Source organism: Ranitomeya imitator, chromosome 5 (genome assembly GCF_032444005.1).
Source record: "Ranitomeya imitator isolate aRanImi1 chromosome 5, aRanImi1.pri, whole genome shotgun sequence".
Lineage (NCBI taxonomy): Eukaryota > Metazoa > Chordata > Amphibia > Anura > Dendrobatidae > Ranitomeya > Ranitomeya imitator.
Window position 1 is genome coordinate 688,662,756 of NC_091286.1, and position 16,982 is coordinate 688,679,737.

The following is a 16,982-nucleotide window of genomic DNA, read 5'->3' on the forward strand; positions in this document are numbered from 1 at the left end:
GCACAAGTCTGGCTCATCCTTTGGTACAATATCAAGATACCTGATGGTGCCTTGTTCATCTGTACAAGCAATTACACGCAAGTACAAACAAGACGGGAATGTCCAGCCATCACACTGCTCAGGAAGGAGATGGGTTTTGTGTCCCAGAGATGAACATGCTTTGGTCTGATATGTGCATATCAACCTAAGGCGAAAAGCAAATGACCTTGTGAAGATGATGAAGGAAGCTGGTAAGATTGTGTCAATATCCACAGTGCAATGACTACTGTATCAACATGGGCTGAAAGGCTACTCTGCCAGGAAGACGCCATTACTCCAAAAGAAACATAAAAAAGCCAGATTAATGTTTGCAAATGCACACAGGAACAAAGACCTTATTTGTTGGAGACATGTCCTGTGGTCTGATGAAACCAAAATTTAACTTTTTGGCCATAATGACCATCATTACGTTTGGAGGAAACGGGAAGATGGAAGTCTAAGAACAACATTCCCACTGTGAAACACGGTGGTGGCAGCATCATGTTGTTGGGTTGTTTTTTCTGCAGGAGAGACTGGTGCACTTCACAAAATAGATGGCATCATGAGAAAAGAAGATCATGTGGCAATACTGAAGGATCATCTCAAGATATCAGCCAGGAAGTTAAAGCTTGGGCAGAAATGGGTCTTCCAAATGGACAATGACCCGAAGCAAACTGCCAAAATGGTGACAAAGTCGCTTCAGGATAACAAAGTCAATATTTTGGAGCTAAACCTTAAGGAATTTGGTTCTTCTGAACCTGGACCCATGGTACAACCCTGGTGCCACAATGGTCAGCCTACCTCCACCACTGATGGCCATGATCACTTTCCGAAATTACTTCATCCCGGCACAATCACTGCACTTGTTGTAGGAGAGCGAAGGGATAAACTTTAACTTTTTTTGCTGGTTTATTTGTCTAGATGTGCGCCCCCATCTCCCCATCCCCCAGATCCCCACGCTCCGCACCACCCACTGTACAATCCCCGTATCTTTATCCTCTGATGTTCGTCAGGAATGAATGAGAACGCGTCCTGTCGATGGATGTATTTTTAGTGACTTGCGTCAGGATTATCAGGTTTCATCTCGTTCCTATTCATCCGTGTTCTCCACCAACTGAAATTAAGTGAAAAGTGACAATTGAAGAAGTCCATGAAATCGCTCACAGCCATTATGTCTCCATGTCGTGGGCTGTTGGTGTATAAGCCGCGCGGATCTGCGGAAAACAGAACACTTGATATTCATAGGATTTATACTTATTGCTCCTGGTGGTCTAGGGGGGATTAATCTAATGATATAACTGATTGCTGAACAAAGTGTGGTTTAGGGGGCCAGAGCATATTATCCTCCACGCTGTAAGTATATTTATGATTACGGCTGTTTAGGAGTTAAAGGTAGAGTTTCTGGCAGCCTTTTGTGATTACATTTTTTGGGCCCTAGTGGTCACTCGTGAATGGATTACTGGATATAACCCCGGTGGTCTTGGGGGGGGGGGGGGGGTGAAGAGATTAAAAACATGGTCATCGAAAATGATGATGAATAATGTACCTGGTGGTCTAGAGTGGTGAATTGTTCAAGGATAGTGATCCTGGAATTTAATAGGGGTGACGAGAAAGAGGGTAATGTTAGTGTTATAGATTGATAGAGAGTTGGCGATGTTAATAAGCTCCATGGGGTCAATAGTGATGAAATGATTCACGGTAATAACCCTGGTCCTCAAAGGATTAATGTTACTATACCTTGTGGCCTAGAGTAATATAGGATTAATGGTACTAACTGGTGTTCTATAGTGATGTGAGGATTAATGATATTATCCCTGGTGGTCTGGAGTAGTGGAAGATTAATGGTATTATCCCTGGTGGTCTGGAGTAGTGGAAGATTAATGGTATTATCCCTGGTGGTCTAGAGTAGTGGAAGAGTAATGGTATTATCCCTGGTGGTCTGGAGTAGTGGAAGATTAATGGTATTATCCCTGGTGGTCTGAAGTAGTGGAAGATTAATGGTATTATCCCTGGTAATCTGGAGTAGTGGAAGAGTAATGGTATTATCCCTGGTGGTCTAGAGTAGTGGAAGAGTAATGGTATTATCCCTGGTGGTCTGGAGTAGTGGAAGATTAATGGTATTATCCCTGGTGGTCTGGAGTAGTGGAAGATTAATGGTATTATCCCTGGTGGTCTGGAGTAGTGGAAGATTAATGGTATTATCCCTGGTGGTCTGAAGTAGTGGAAGATTAATGGTATTATCCCTGGTGGTCTGGAGTAGTGGAAGAGTAATGGTATTATCCCTGGTGGTCTAGAGTAGTGGAAGAGTAATGGTATTATCCCTGGTGGTCTGGAGTAGTGGAAGATTAATGGTATTATCCCTGGTGGTCTGGAGTAGTGGAAGATTAATGGTATTATCCCTGGTGGTCTGAAGTAGTGGAAGATTAATGGTATTATCCCTGGTAATCTGGAGTAGTGGAAGAGTAATGGTATTATCCCTGGTGGTCTGAAGTAGTGGAAGATTAATGGTATTATCCCTGGTAATCTGGAGTAGTGGAAGAGTAATGGTATTATCCCTGGTGGTCTAGAGTAGTGGAAGAGTAATGGTATTATCCCTGGTGGTCTGGAGTAGTGGAAGATTAATGGTATTATCCCTGGTGGTCTGGAGTAGTGGAAGATTAATGGTATTATCCCTGGTGGTCTGAAGTAGTGGAAGATTAATGGTATTATCCCTGGTAATCTGGAGTAGTGGAAGATTAATGGTATTATCCCTGGTGGTCTAGAGTAGTGGAAGAGTAATGGTATTATCCCTGGTGGTCTGGAGTAGTGGAAGATTAATGGTATTATCCCTGGTGGTCTGGAGTAGTGGAAGATTAATGGTATTATCCCTGGTGGTCTGGAGTAGTGGAAGATTAATGGTATTATCCCTGGTGGTCTGAAGTAGTGGAAGATTAATGGTATTATCCCTGGTGGTCTGGAGTAGTGGAAGAGTAATGGTATTATCCGTGGTGGTCTAGAGTAGTGGAAGATTAATGGTATTATCCCTGGTGGTCTGGAGTAGTGGAAGATTAATGGTATTATCCCTGGTGGTCTGGAGTAGTGGAAGATTAATGGTATTATCCCTGGTGGTCTGGAGTAGTGGAAGATTAATGGTATTATCCCTGGTGGTCTGAAGTAGTGGAAGATTAATGGTATTATCCATGGTGGTCTGGAGTAGTGGAAGAGTAATGGTATTATCCCTGGTGGTCTGGAGTAGTGGAAGAGTAATGGTATTATCCCTGGTGGTCTGGAGTAATGGAAGATTAATGGTATTATCCCTGGTGGTCTGGAGTAATGGAAGATTAATGGTATTATCCCTGGTGGTCTGGAGTAGTGGAAGATTAATGGTATTATCCCTGGTGGTCTGGAGTAGTGGAAGATTAATGGTATTATCCCTGGTGGTCTGGAGTAGTGGAAGATTAATGGTATTATCCCTGGTGGTCTGGAGTAGTGGAAGATTAATGGTATTATCCCTGGTGGTCTGAAGTAGTGGAAGATTAATGGTATTATCCATGGTGGTCTGGAGTAGTGGAAGAGTAATGGTATTATCCCTGGTGGTCTGGAGTAGTGGAAGAGTAATGGTATTATCCCTGGTGGTCTGGAGTAATGGAAGATTAATGGTATTATCCCTGGTGGTCTGGAGTAATGGAAGATTAATGGTATTATCCCTGGTGGTCTGGAGTAGTGGAAGATTAATGGTATTATCCCTGGTGGTCTGGAGTAGTGGAAGAGTAATGGTATTATCCCTGGTGGTCTGGAGTAGTGGAAGAGTAATGGTATTATCCCTGGTGGTCTGGAGTAGTGGAAGATTAATGATGTTATCCCTGGTGGTCTGGAGTAGTGGAAGATTAATTATATTATCCCTGGTGGTCTGAAGTAGTAGAAGATTAATGGTATTATCCCTGGTGGTCTGGAGTAGTAGAAGATTAATGATATTATCCCTGTTGGTCTGGAGTAGTGGAAGATTAATGGTATTATCCCTGGTGGTCTGGAATAGTGGAAGAGTAATGGTATTATCCCTGGTGGTCTGGAGCAGTGGAAGAGTGTGGCTATGTGCACACGCTGCGGATTACTCTGCGGATTTTTCCGGATTGATTTTTGTAAATCCGCATGTAATCCGCACTGCGGATTTCCTGCAGAATTACTGCGGATTTACCACGGTTTTTTTTGCAGTTTTTGTGCGGATTCCACCTGCGGTTTTACACCTGCGCGTTTCCGCGTGTTTTTGTTCCGCAGCATGTGCACTGCGGATTTTGCTTTCCATAGGTTTACAGGGTACTGTAAACTCATGGAAAACTACTGCGAATCCGCTGCGGCCAATCTGCTGCTGCTCCGCAGCAAAATTCGCAGGGTGTGCACATACCCTAATTACACACATACAGCCGCCCTGCCCCAGGCTCTGTTTGATTATGCACCTGTGTCTGGGCCGGTCTCACCCTTCATCTGTGGTGCTGGCTGGGCAGTGTGGAGGTTGGACCTGAAATGTCTATGTCCGGACCTGGTCGGCCTTTATCTGCGCTCGCCCTTTCTGGCGCCATGGGAGTGATCCAGAAAAGCTTCAGGCACAGTTTGCATTTAATGTGGTCTTGCTTTTAATTCGTTTAGGGGGCCTTTATGGCACAGCGAATATAAAAAACGTAGAGTAGGACTGCCCCATTATGAGAATACCGTGACGTGGCGGGGAGGCTCAAAGAATTGATCAATTGTTTGCTAAATGTCTCATTTTGAAATACAGTTAGAAATCAATATGTGCATGTGCACTTTATGTATTGCGTTCTGACCATAAGCAGCTTTTCCCCTTTTTTTTTAGTGGAAGAGTAATGGTATTATCCCTGGTGGTCCAGAGTAGTGAAAGATTAATGGTATTATCCCTGGTGGTCTGGAGTAGTGGAAGATTAATTATATGATCCCTGGTGGTCTGGAGTAGTGGAAGATTAATTATATGATCCCTGGTGGTCTGGAGTAGTGGAAGATTAATTATATTATCTCTTGTGGTCTGGAGTAGTGGAAAGATTAATTATATTATCCTTGGTGGTCTGGAGTAGTGGAAGATTAATTATATTATCCCTGGTGGTCTGGAGTAGTGGAAAGATTAATTATATTATCCCTGGTGGTCTGGAGTAGTGGAAGATTAATTATATTATCCCTTGTGGTCTGGAGTAGTGGAAGATTAATTATATTATCTCTTGTGGTCTGGAGTAGTGGAAAGATTAATTATATTATCCTTGGTGGTCTGGAGTAGTGGAAGATTAATTATATTATCCCTGGTGGTCTGGAGTAGTGGAAAGATTAATTATATAATCCCTGGTGGTCTGGAGTAGTGGAAGATTAATTATATGATCCCTGGTGGTCTGGAGTAGTGGAAGATTAATTATATGATCCCTGGTGGTCTGGAGTAGTGAAAGATTAATTATATTATCCCTGGTGGTCTGGAGTAGTGGAAGATTAATTATATTATCCCTGGTGGTCTGGAATAGTGGAAGAGTAATGGTATTATCCGTGGTGGTCTAGAGTAGTGGAAGATTAATTATATTATCCCTTGTGGTCTGGAGTAGTGGAAGATTAATTATATTATCTCTTGTGGTCTGGAGTAGTGGAAGATTAATTATATTATCCCTGGTGGTCTGGAGTAGTGGAAAGATTAATTATATAATCCCTGGTGGTCTGGAGTAGTGGAAGATTAATTATATGATCCCTGGTGGTCTGGAGTAGTGAAAGATTAATTATATTATCTCTTGTGGTCTGGAGTAGTGGAAAGATTAATTATATTATCCTTGGTGGTCTGGAGTAGTGGAAGATTAATTATATTATCCCTGGTGGTCTGGAGTAGTGGAAGATTAATTATATTATCCCTGGTGGTCTGGAGTAGTGGAAGATTAATTATATTATCCCTTGTGGTCTGGAGTAGTGAAAGATTAATTTTATTGTCCCTTGTGGTCTGGAGTAGTGGAAGATTAATTATATTATCCCTGGTGGTCTGGAGTAGTGGAAGATTAATGGAATTATCCCTGGTAGTTCAGAGTGGTAATAATAATAATAATAACCCTTGTGGTCTGAGTTGATCAAAGAATTAATAATAACAACCCTTGTGGTCTATAATTATGATAATTATTAATATCCCTGGTGCTCCTACGTGGTAATATTAATCATAATAGCCCTGGTGGTTTTAGAATGGTAAAAGTATTAATAGTAACAACCCTCCTGGTATAGAGCAATTAAAGCATTAATGTTAATATCCCACAAAGGTCTAAAGTGGTGAAGAGATTAATATTAATAATCCTGGTGGTCTAGTGTATTGAAGAGTTTAGTATTTACAGCTCTGAGGAAATTGATTATTAACAACCCTGGTGGTCTAAAGTGGTGAATGAGTTAAAAAAGTAGATAAAGAACCAAATCTAACAAATGAGACAAGAAAATCATACTTTGTCATTTTTTTAAAAAAAATTTTGGATCACGTATCACATGTCTGTGAGTGGAAAAAAGTATGTGAACCTTAAGAGTTGCTAGAGAAGTAGCAGATAATATGAAGGTGAGATTAGTCTGATGTTTTCAGGTGTGAGTGGATCTCATGGATGAAGATAGTCAGGAGGAGGGAACAAACAAATTCCTCAAGCATTAGATCTATCATGGGAACAGTGAAAACGTCACCAAGAAGTGGCCGAAATTTGGCACGTCAGTGGCACTGCCAAGAACAGGACGTCCCTCAAATATGGATGAAAAGGCAAGAAGACATTTGATCTGGGAGACTACCAAGAGGCTGCAGCAACATTAAAGGAGCTGCAGGATTTTCTGGCTAGTCCTGGTTATGCATTGCATGTAACTACAATCTCCTAAATTCTTCATACATCTGGCCTGTGGGGTTGTAAGGTAAAATGTTTTACCAAAACATCCATCAAATCTGCTAAAAGTATGTGTTAAACATCAAAAGGTTCCACCTTGGTCTCATCATAACATAATTCCAAAAGGTACAAAGCCAACATCATCAGAAGATCACCATCCCCACAGTGAAGCATGGTGGAGGCAGCACGGTGCTTTGTAGATGTTTTTCAGCAGCTGGAACTGGGGCTTTAGTCAAGGTGGAGGGAATTTTGAACAGCTGTAATAATTCTTCTTAGTGTAATTTTTTTACATGACAAAAAAAACTGACATTTTATCAGGGGGTTGTCGAGACTTTTTATATCCATTGTATTATAGTGTGAGAGATCACAAAGGAGCCCAAGGTAACCGCTAAGTAACCAAAGGCCTCTCTTACATTAGCTAGTGTTAATTTTCACTGATGGTGAAAATCTTGTGTAGTTTTTCGGAAAGGGTTCACAAACTTTCCGGGATCACTGTATGTTTAGGTCACATGTCAGCGTGATGACTTATACCTCTATCTATCTGTACGCAGGAAATCATCAGCTCCATCCTCCTGAGTGGTCGGATCGGTCCGGACATCCAGCACGTGGAGTGTTACGGGCTACGACTGAAGCACCTGAAATCTGATGAGATCCACTGGCTGCACCCTGACATGACCGTGGGTGAGGTGCAGGAGAAGTACGAGTGTCTCCACCTAGAGGCAGAGTGGAGGTAACGTTCAGTACCATGAATAGTATATTTATCGATGGGTGGGGATAATGACTCTATAAATATGAAGCGTGAGCCTAGCAGATGTACCCCCAACACCTACAGCGCTGCTCATCCAGTTCTTTCTGGTTCATGATCCTGGATAGAGCAGCAAGACTTTAGCTTGTGGAAAAGATAATCCCTTTAACTGAAACAGAAAGAACAGCTGTGTGGAAGGCACCAAGCGGGGTGAGAAACACAAAGGTGAAATTGTTAAAGTTTATGTAACAGGTAATACACCGAGGCAAGATGGAGCACATCGACAAGATGCCAGGTAGTTATACTGCATCGGCGAGGAGTCTCCCAAGGAAAGATGTGAAAGTAGAACTGGGGTTTCATCATGCGCTGGTCAAGCTGTGGAGAAGAAACACGAAGAAATGGATGTGACACAGTGGTCGGCCACGGAAACTTAGTGCCACAGATGTTACTAGATGTCCAGCAGTGCCATCAGTTCAGGACTGGAAGCAATTAACGGGACACAGCTACACCTGTCTACTGCTTGGAGAAGTCTGGCCAGACGAGGTCTTCATGGAAGACGCGTGGCAAAATACCAGCATGGAAACAAGGACAAACAACCAAAATGTCCGTAAAGGGGTTCTCCAGGCTGGACACAGGAAGACCCCCCAAGTAGTGATTCTATTATAAGCCCCTCCTGCTATTAGTTTTTATGTGGTAGCAAATGTTTCATTTCTCAGTAGCGCCACCAATGGTGACAAGAAGCATTACAAGGTTGTCATTGCCTTCAGTGTGTTGGTTCCGCGAGGCTTGGGCTTGGGTCGAGAGACGCTCCTTGTGGTTGCCCCTTGTGATGCCGTCAGGTTCTGGGGCCGATCCCCGGATTCCCTGCTCTGAGTCTTCCTGTGATTATTCCTAGGTACGATCTCCGGATCCGCTACCTGCCGGACAATTATATAGAAAGCTTCAAGAAGGACAAAACCACGTTGCTTTACTTCTACCAGCAGGTACGTGGCCGGTGTCCTCACTGCGGTGATGGCCGCTGGTCGGGCAGTGGATGGTCCTGGTACCTGGTGGGAGTAATGATTATCTGGGTGCAGAATAATCTGTGTAATCGCTGGTATTATCCCCCATCGGTAACGCTCCATGTATGCCCCGCTGCCACCTCCCAAGTGCCCCACAGCTCCCAGAAAAGTGTGCCCCCTCTATAATAACTGTGCCCCCATTCTAATCACTGCGCCCCCATTCTAATCACTGTGCCCCCATTCTAATCACTGTGCCCCCATTATAGTCACTGCGTCTCCATTATAATCACTGCGTCTCCATTATAGTCACTGTGCCCCCATATAAGTCTCAGTTCCCCCACTATAGTCACAGAGCCCCATTATAGTCACAGTGCCCCATTATAGTCTGTGTCTTCATTATAGTCACTCTGCCCCATTATAGTCACTGTGCCCCATTATAATCACAGTGCCCCATTATAATCACAGTGCCCCATTATAGTCTGTGTCTTCATTATAGTCAATCTGCCACATTATAGTCACTGTGCCCCATTATAATCACAGTGCCCCATTATAGTCACTGTGCCCCATTATAGTTACTACTGTGGCCCATTATAATCACAGTGCCCCATTATAGTCTGTGTCTTCATTATAGTCACTCTGCCCCATTATAGTCACTGTGCCCCATTATAGTTACTGTGTCCCATTATAGTCACTGTGCCCCATTATAGTTACTGTGCCCCATTATAATCACAGTGCCCCATTATAGTCACTCTGCCCCATTATAGTTACTGTGCCCCATTATAGTCACAGTGCCCCATTATAGTTACTGTGTCCCCATTATAGTCACTGTGCCCCATTATAGTTACTGTGCCCCATTATAATCACAGTGCCCCATTATAGTCACTCTGCCCCATTATAGTTACTGTGCCCCATTATAGTCACAGTGCCCCATTATAGTTACTGTGTCCCCATTATAGTCACTGTGCCCCATTATAGTTACTGTGCCCCATTATAATCACAGTGCCCCATTATAGTCACTCTGCCCCATTATAGTTACTGTGCCCCATTATAGTCACAGTGCCCCATTATAGTTACTGTGTCCCCATTATAGTCACTGTGCCCCATTATAGTTACTGTGCCCCATTATAATCACAGTGCCCCATTATAGTCACTCTGCCCCATTATAGTTACTGTGTCCCCATTATAGTCACTGTGCCCCATTATAGTCACTGTTCCCCATTATAGTCTGTGTCTCTATTATAGTCTCAGTGTCCCCATTATAGTCACTGTGCCCCCATTATAAAATTTCACATGCCACCATAAACAGTTGGGGAAATAAGTATTTGATCCCTTGCTGATTTTGTACGTTGCCCACTGACAAAGACATGAACAGTATATAACTTTAAAGGTCGGTTAATTTAACATTGAGAGATAGAATGTAAAAAATAAAATCACGAAAATCACATTGTGTAAATTTTATAAATTTATTTGCATTTTGCAGTGAGAAATAAGTATTTGATCCCTCTGGCAAACAAGACTTAATACTTGGTGGTAAAACCCTTGTTGGCAGGCACAGCAGTCAGGCGTTTCTTGTAGTTGATGATGAGGTTTGCGCACATGTCAGGAGGAATTTTGCTCCACTCCTCTTAGCAGATCATCTCTAAATCATTAAGATTTTGAGGCTGTTGCTTGGCAACTCGGAGCTTCACCACCCTCCATAAGTTTTCTATGGGATTGAGGTCTGGAGACTGGCTAGGCCACTCCATGACCTTAATGTGCTTCTTTTTGAGCCACTCCTTTGTTGCCTTGGCTGTATGTTTTGGGTCATTGTCTTGCTGGAAGACCCAGCCACGATCCATTTTTAATGTCCTGGCGGAGGGAAGGAGGTTGTCACTCAGGATTTTATGGTACCTGGCTACATCCATTCTCCCATTGATGCGGTGAAGTAGTCCTGTGCCCTTAGAGAAACACCCCCAAAACATAACCTTTCCTCCTCCATGCTTGACAGTGGGGATGGTGTTCTTGGGTCATAGGCAGCATTTCTCTTCCTCCAAACACGGCGAATTGAGTTAATGCCAAAGACCTCAATTTTTGTCTCATCTGACCACAGCACCTTCTCCCAGTCACTCACAGAATCACCCAGGTGTTCATTGGTAAACTTACAAAATCAGCAAGGGATCAAATACTTATTTCCTTTACTGTAAGTCACAGTGCCCCCATTATAGTATGGGGGGTATCTTGTTCCCCCAGTGAGGGTCCGGCTCTCATTACCATGTTCAATTTTCTCTGGGAAAGCAATCCGTTATCATAGAACAATGAGGAATTGCCGTTCATGCAATTGTCCAGAGTCCGGTGCAGGTGGCTGCGACTTTATACCCGTAATATGTGACTTTCTGTGTTCTCCTGCAGCTGAGGAACGACTACATGCAGCAGTACGCCACCAAGGTCAGCGAGGGCATGGCGCTGCAGCTGGGATGTCTGGAGCTCAGGTACCGAGAAACCACATCAGAAAGTCCCTTAAGTATCAATTCCCTTATTCTCTACACCTTTTAGGTTTATTAGAAAGTTTTTTTTAGTATGACTCAACTTTTTTTGCTGAACATGGACCTCCCCTTTAATTGAGACAGGGGCCCTTTCAGTGCGGTCCTTGCAGTACATGACCAGTACTGACATATCTTGACTATAAGTATGCAAGATAGCCCTCTCCCAGAAATATTAGAAAAAACTCACTAGTGCCACCTAGTGGCTCCTTGCAACATAACAAGAGATGTTTTCTACAGGCAGTTGAATAAAAACAATGGAGTTTACCATTCAAAGACAGCAAGCAGAGAGCTTGAAAAAAAACAACAACTATGAGGAACTGATTCAGAAGAAATATCAGGAAATAAGGTTATTTATAAAAAGGAAATCCAGTCAACTTTGTTGTATTTTGCTGCCATCTAGTGGGCAAATTGTGAATTGCATGCAGGATTTAAACTCGTCACTTTCTTGTGTTTTTAGGCGATTCTACAAGGACATGCCTCAAAACGCCCTGGAGAAAAGATCAAACTTTGACTTCTTAGAGTAAGCAGAGATACTGTAAGACAGATATTATTAGTATATGTTTATGAGTTGGGGGCTTCAGTTGTTTATGCTGTGAATTTTGCTTCTTTTCTTTGTAAAAAAAAAAAAAAAGCCATACATTTTATCAGATTTTTTTTTCTCCAAAATGCATTTAAAAAAAAAAATCGACGACATAGTTTCTGTATGAATTGTGTTCTCTCATCGGCACTTCCTGCAGGGACGACCACAATCAGCGCACGTGCCTATTATTGGGGAACCAGCAGGAAGTTACATCATAAGTTCTGTTCCCGCTGCTGGAAATTAAACTTTTTTTTTCATCCCCTATAAAATATACAAATTGAAAAACTAAAATATATTATATACACGGCTCAAAAAAATAAAGTGAACACTTAAACAACAGAATATAACTCCAAGTAAATCAATCTTCTGTGAAATCAAACTCTCCACTTAGGAAGCCACACTGATTGACAATTAATGTCACATGCTGTTGTGCAAATGGAACAGATGGAAATTATTGGCAATTATCAAGACACCCTCAATAAAGGAGAGGTTCTGCAGGTGGGGACCACAGACCACATCTCAGTACCAATGCTTTCTGGCTGATGTTTTGGTCACTTTTGAATGTTGGCTCGTGGTAGCATGAGACGGACTCTACAACCCAAACAAGTGGCTCAGGTAGTGCAGCTCATCCAGGATGGCACATCAATGCGAGCTGTGGCAAGAAGGTTTGCTGTGTCTGTCAGCGTAGTGTCCAGAGGCTGGAGGCACTACCAGGAGACAGGCCAGTACACCAGGAGATGTGGAGGGGGCCATAGGAGGGCAACAACCCAGCAGCAGGACCACTACCTCAGCCTTTCTGCAAGGAGGAACAGGGGGAGCACTGCCAGAGCCCTGCAAAATGACCTCCAGCAGGCCGCAAATCTGCATGTGTCTGCACAAACGGTTAGAAGCCGACTCCATGAGGATGGTCTGAGTGCCCGACGTCCACAGATGGGGGTTGTGCTCACAGCCCAACACCGTGCAGGACGCTTGGCATTTGCCACAGAAATTCAGGATTGGCAAATTTGCCACTGGCGCCCTGTGCTCTTCACAGATGAAAGCAGGTTCACACTGAGCACATGTGACAGACGTGACAGAGTCTGGAGACGCCGTGGAGAGCGATCTGCTGCCTGCAACATCCTTCAGCATGACCGGTTTGGCAGTGGGTCAGTAATGGTGTGGGGTGGCATTTCTTTGGGGGGCCGCACAGCCCTCCATGTGCTCGCCAGAGGTAGCCTGACTGCCATTAGGTACCAGGATGAGATCCTCAGACCCCTTGTGAGACCATATGTTGGTGCGGTTGGCCCTGGGTTCCTCCTAATGCAGGACAATGCCAGACCTCATGTGGCTGGAGTGTGTCAGCAGTTCCTGCAAGATGAAGGCATTGAAGCTATGGACTGGCTCGCCCGTTCCCCAGACCGATTGAGCACATCTGTGACATCATGTCTCGCTCCATCCACCAACATCACATTGCACCAGACTGTCCAGGAGTTGGCGGATGCTTTAGTCCAGGTCTGGGAGGAGATCCCTCAGGAGACCATCCGCCGCCTCATCAGGAGCATGCCCAGGCATTGTAGGGAGGTCATACAGGCATGTGGAGGCCACACACACTACTGAGCATTAGGGTTGAGCGACCTTGACTTTTTTAGGGTCGAGCCGGGTTTCGCGAAACCCGACTATCTCAAAAGTCGAGTGAAATCGGCCGATTATGGCGAAAAGTCGAGGATCGACCGAAACACGAAACCCAATGCAAAGCCAATGGAATTTTTCTCTCTCTCTCTCTCTCTCTCTCTCGCGCACAAGCGACAACATGGCGATAGGCGTCCACGCCCCTAAGACCTATGTCATCACTCTGCCCACGCTCCTTCATTGGCTGAAAAAAATGGCGCCAAGCGCATCATACGAAACGCGACTTTGGCGCGAAAGTCGCGTACCGCATGGCCGACCCCACACAGGGATCGGGTCGGGTTTCATGAAACCCGACTTTGCCAAAAGTCGGCGACTTTTGAAAATGAACGATCCGTTTCGCTCAACCCTACTGAGCATCATTTCCTAGTCATGAGGCATTTCCACTGAAGTTGGATCAGCCTGTAACTTCATTTTCCACTTTGATTTTGAGCATCATTCCAAATCCAGACCTCCGTGGGATATTTATTTTGATTTACATTGATCATTTTTAGGTTTTATTGTTCTCAACACATTTCACTATGTAATGAACAAAGATTTACAACTGGAATATTTCATTCAGTGATATCTAGGATGTGGGATTTTAGTGTTCCCTTTATTTTTTTGAGCAGTGTATATAAAAATAATGTTTTTATTCTCTATAAAATATATAAAGGGAAAAAAAAGAAAATATTTTTTTTTCTACCCTATAAAATATATATAAAAGGAAAAAAAGAAAAAAAAATTCATTCCCTATAAAATATAAAAAGGGAAAAAAATATAATTTTTTATTTCCTATAAAATATATAAAGGAAAAAAGAGAATATAATTTGTTTTCATTCCATTTATTAAATTAGAGCTCATTTAATGTTTTACTCAATTATTTTAGGCTATAAAGGGACTTAAAAACAAGTAAAAAATATAAAAAAAACAAATAAAATATTAAAATTTGATTTACCTCCTTTTTCCAAAATAAAAATAAAGAAATGTAAAAATTTATATTTGGTATCGCCATGTCCAGAAAAGTCCAATCTAGCAAAATATTAATTGATTTAACCCATGAAGTAAAAAAGATGACAAAATTTATTTTTTAAAGTATTTTCAAGTCCTCAAAAATACACTAGAAAGTGACCAAAACATTGTGTGTATCCCAAAACTGCACCAAGAAAAACTACAGCTGGACACACAAACGACAAAAACCTCCACCACCGCCATCGATGGAAAAATAACAACAAAAGTTACGAATATGAAAAAATGGCAACACAAAACCAAACTGATGAAGGGTCTGAATTTTTATTTTTAGCCACTAAAATTTAGAAAAAGAAAAAAGATCCAATGTTATCACCGTAATTGTACTGACCTGAAGAATCGTGTCACCGGGTTATGTTTTTACCACAAATTGAACACCGTAGAAACAAAAACCCAAATGACAAATCGTCCTACAAAAGTCCTCACACGAATATGGGGGTGGACAAATAAAAAAGTCCCGGCTGTAGGAAGAAGAGGAGGAAAAACCAATAATTCCGAATTAGCCTTGTCGATTGGGGGGTTAGAGGATCGGTTGTACATTTGGGTTTGGGGCTCCATCTAAGGTTTGATATTCTTCTCTTTTCAGGAAAGAAGTCGGACTGGACCTATTTTTCCCTAGACAAATGCAAGAAAGTCTAAAGGTAAAATATAGGTCAAAGTCAGAAAAAAGTTAGAAACTTGGGAAGTGTAGCACCTTGATAGACCGGGGTTTTCAGGGTTCCCTCTGTCGCCTGGGTCATGCCGCACTATATTCTTTTTATCCCTATGTTCTACGTGAAGCCCAAGCAGTTCCGAAAGATGATCCAGCAGACGTTCCAGCAGTACGGGTCCCTGCGGGAGGAAGAGTGTATCATGCGTTTCCTCAACACCCTCTCCAGCTTCACCTCCATCGATCAAGAGACCTACAGATGTGAACTTGCGGTGAGGACTTCCATTTCTGTAGGCTAAATCTAGTCCCTCCAGGACCCTATACGTTACATAAAGAGTCAGTAGGTACTGTAATTCTGCATATAATCTCTGGGGAAGCTGTGGGAAAAGTGAACACTTGCTGTAACTTCATCCACAGCTGATCACTGGTGGCCAGGGCAGCTGGATACTTTGGAGAACCACCTAGGACTTAATTTTAGAGACACTTATTAGCCATGTTTTGACACATCAATTTGGTTCACCAAAATTTTGATGACCTTTGCTGATCTTAAAATGGGCTCCAGATATTCTTCAAGGTGATTGGGTGTTGGTAGAAGAGGTTGGTGCCCCTCGAAGGACACATTAAATTGATTAATGATCGTTTCTTCCCTCTTTAGCAAGGATGGAGTATCACCGTGGACCTGGTCATAGGACCAAAGGGGATACGACAACTCACTACCAAGGACTCAAAGGCAAGTGGTGGCTACTGCTTTCTCGTGCACTGATTGGATGGATTGTCGGGTGTCCCATTGTATCTGACGATATGGTGGTTACCACTGAATGCATCCCTGAGTGGTTTACAGGTCATTGTTGTCCCAAAAGGAACCCAAGTCCTGAAAGGTTTAGCAGCCCAGATGGTGCCCGGTGGTTTCATACCTAGTTGGTTTTTGACCCAATCCCAGATGTCTAATGGACCAAATAGTTGGTGTTAAAAGGTTGGTTGTCCCAGATGATCCCCGGTATCCAGTGGTTTGGCAGAAGAGAAATTGGCTGGTGCGTAGTGGTTGGGTGTCGCGTATGATCCATGATGTCAAGCAGCTTTTTGATTAAAGGCATTCTGTAGTGTTCAGTGGTTGGGTGCCTTAGATGGTCTCCAATGTCCAGTGGTTTAGCAGACAAAATAGTATCTGCTGCCTAGTGTTCTGTGTCCCTGATAGTCCTAGGTGTTCAGTGGGTGAATTGGCACTGGTGTCTGGTGGTTGGCCATTCCACATGGACCTTCGAGTCTTGTAGCTTTGTGGCAAAGAAAATGTCTTTCCACTATTGTTTTGGTGTATCAGATGGTCCTCATTAGCGTCCAGTAGTTTGGTGGTGATACACTCTCCGATGTCATGTGGTTGAGTGTCACAGATTGTCCCTGGTATCAGTGAATTGATGAAAGACAAAGTCTAGTGGTTCAGTATCCCTTATATGCGCTGGTGAGAAGTGGATTGTTGGCAAACATGGTGGCTAGCGTGTAGATGCCACCGTCTGTTCCAAGTGTTCAGTAACTTGATGGTTGGACACTCTACAGTATGATGAGATTTCTGTTCCTGGTAACTAGTGGATTTTTTAGCAAAAACAGTGCTTTGTGTCTGATAGTTGAGTCTCCTTGTTATTTCCAGGTGTCTGGTGCCTCGATTTTATGACTTCTTCTACTACCCTGTGATTGAGTGTCTCAGATTGACATCAATCTAATGGTGACTAACAAAGTTCCTGGTGTCTAGTGGATGAGAGTTCCAAATTGTTTAAGATGTTTTGTGTTTAGACCTTTATCGTGCAAGAAGAAACTAATTGTTTTTATTTGGAACTTCTCTACCATGAAAGGAGCAATCAGTGATGTATTTCCCCATATCTGCAAAGCATTGACGCTCATGTATAAACAATGGAATCAATGACTCTGTGCCTAGCTCTGTGTCT

The 16,982-nt window shown here is 43.0% G+C and overlaps 1 protein-coding gene across 5 annotated transcripts in view; it reads left to right on the forward strand.

Annotated features, from left to right (window-relative positions):
• PTK2B (protein tyrosine kinase 2 beta) overlaps window positions 1-16,982 on the forward strand; it is a 167,307-nt gene that overhangs the window by 95,630 nt on the left and 54,695 nt on the right. For all 5 annotated transcript variants that reach the window (XM_069728437.1, XM_069728438.1, XM_069728440.1 and 2 more), the window contains 7 exons: window positions 7,427-7,605; window positions 8,516-8,603; window positions 11,010-11,089; window positions 11,601-11,663; window positions 14,983-15,037; window positions 15,177-15,317; window positions 15,701-15,775. In XM_069728437.1, coding sequence (XP_069584538.1) covers window positions 7,427-7,605; window positions 8,516-8,603; window positions 11,010-11,089; window positions 11,601-11,663; window positions 14,983-15,037; window positions 15,177-15,317; window positions 15,701-15,775 — 681 coding nt within the window. The remainder of the gene's footprint in view (window positions 1-7,426; window positions 7,606-8,515; window positions 8,604-11,009; window positions 11,090-11,600; window positions 11,664-14,982; window positions 15,038-15,176; window positions 15,318-15,700; window positions 15,776-16,982) is intronic.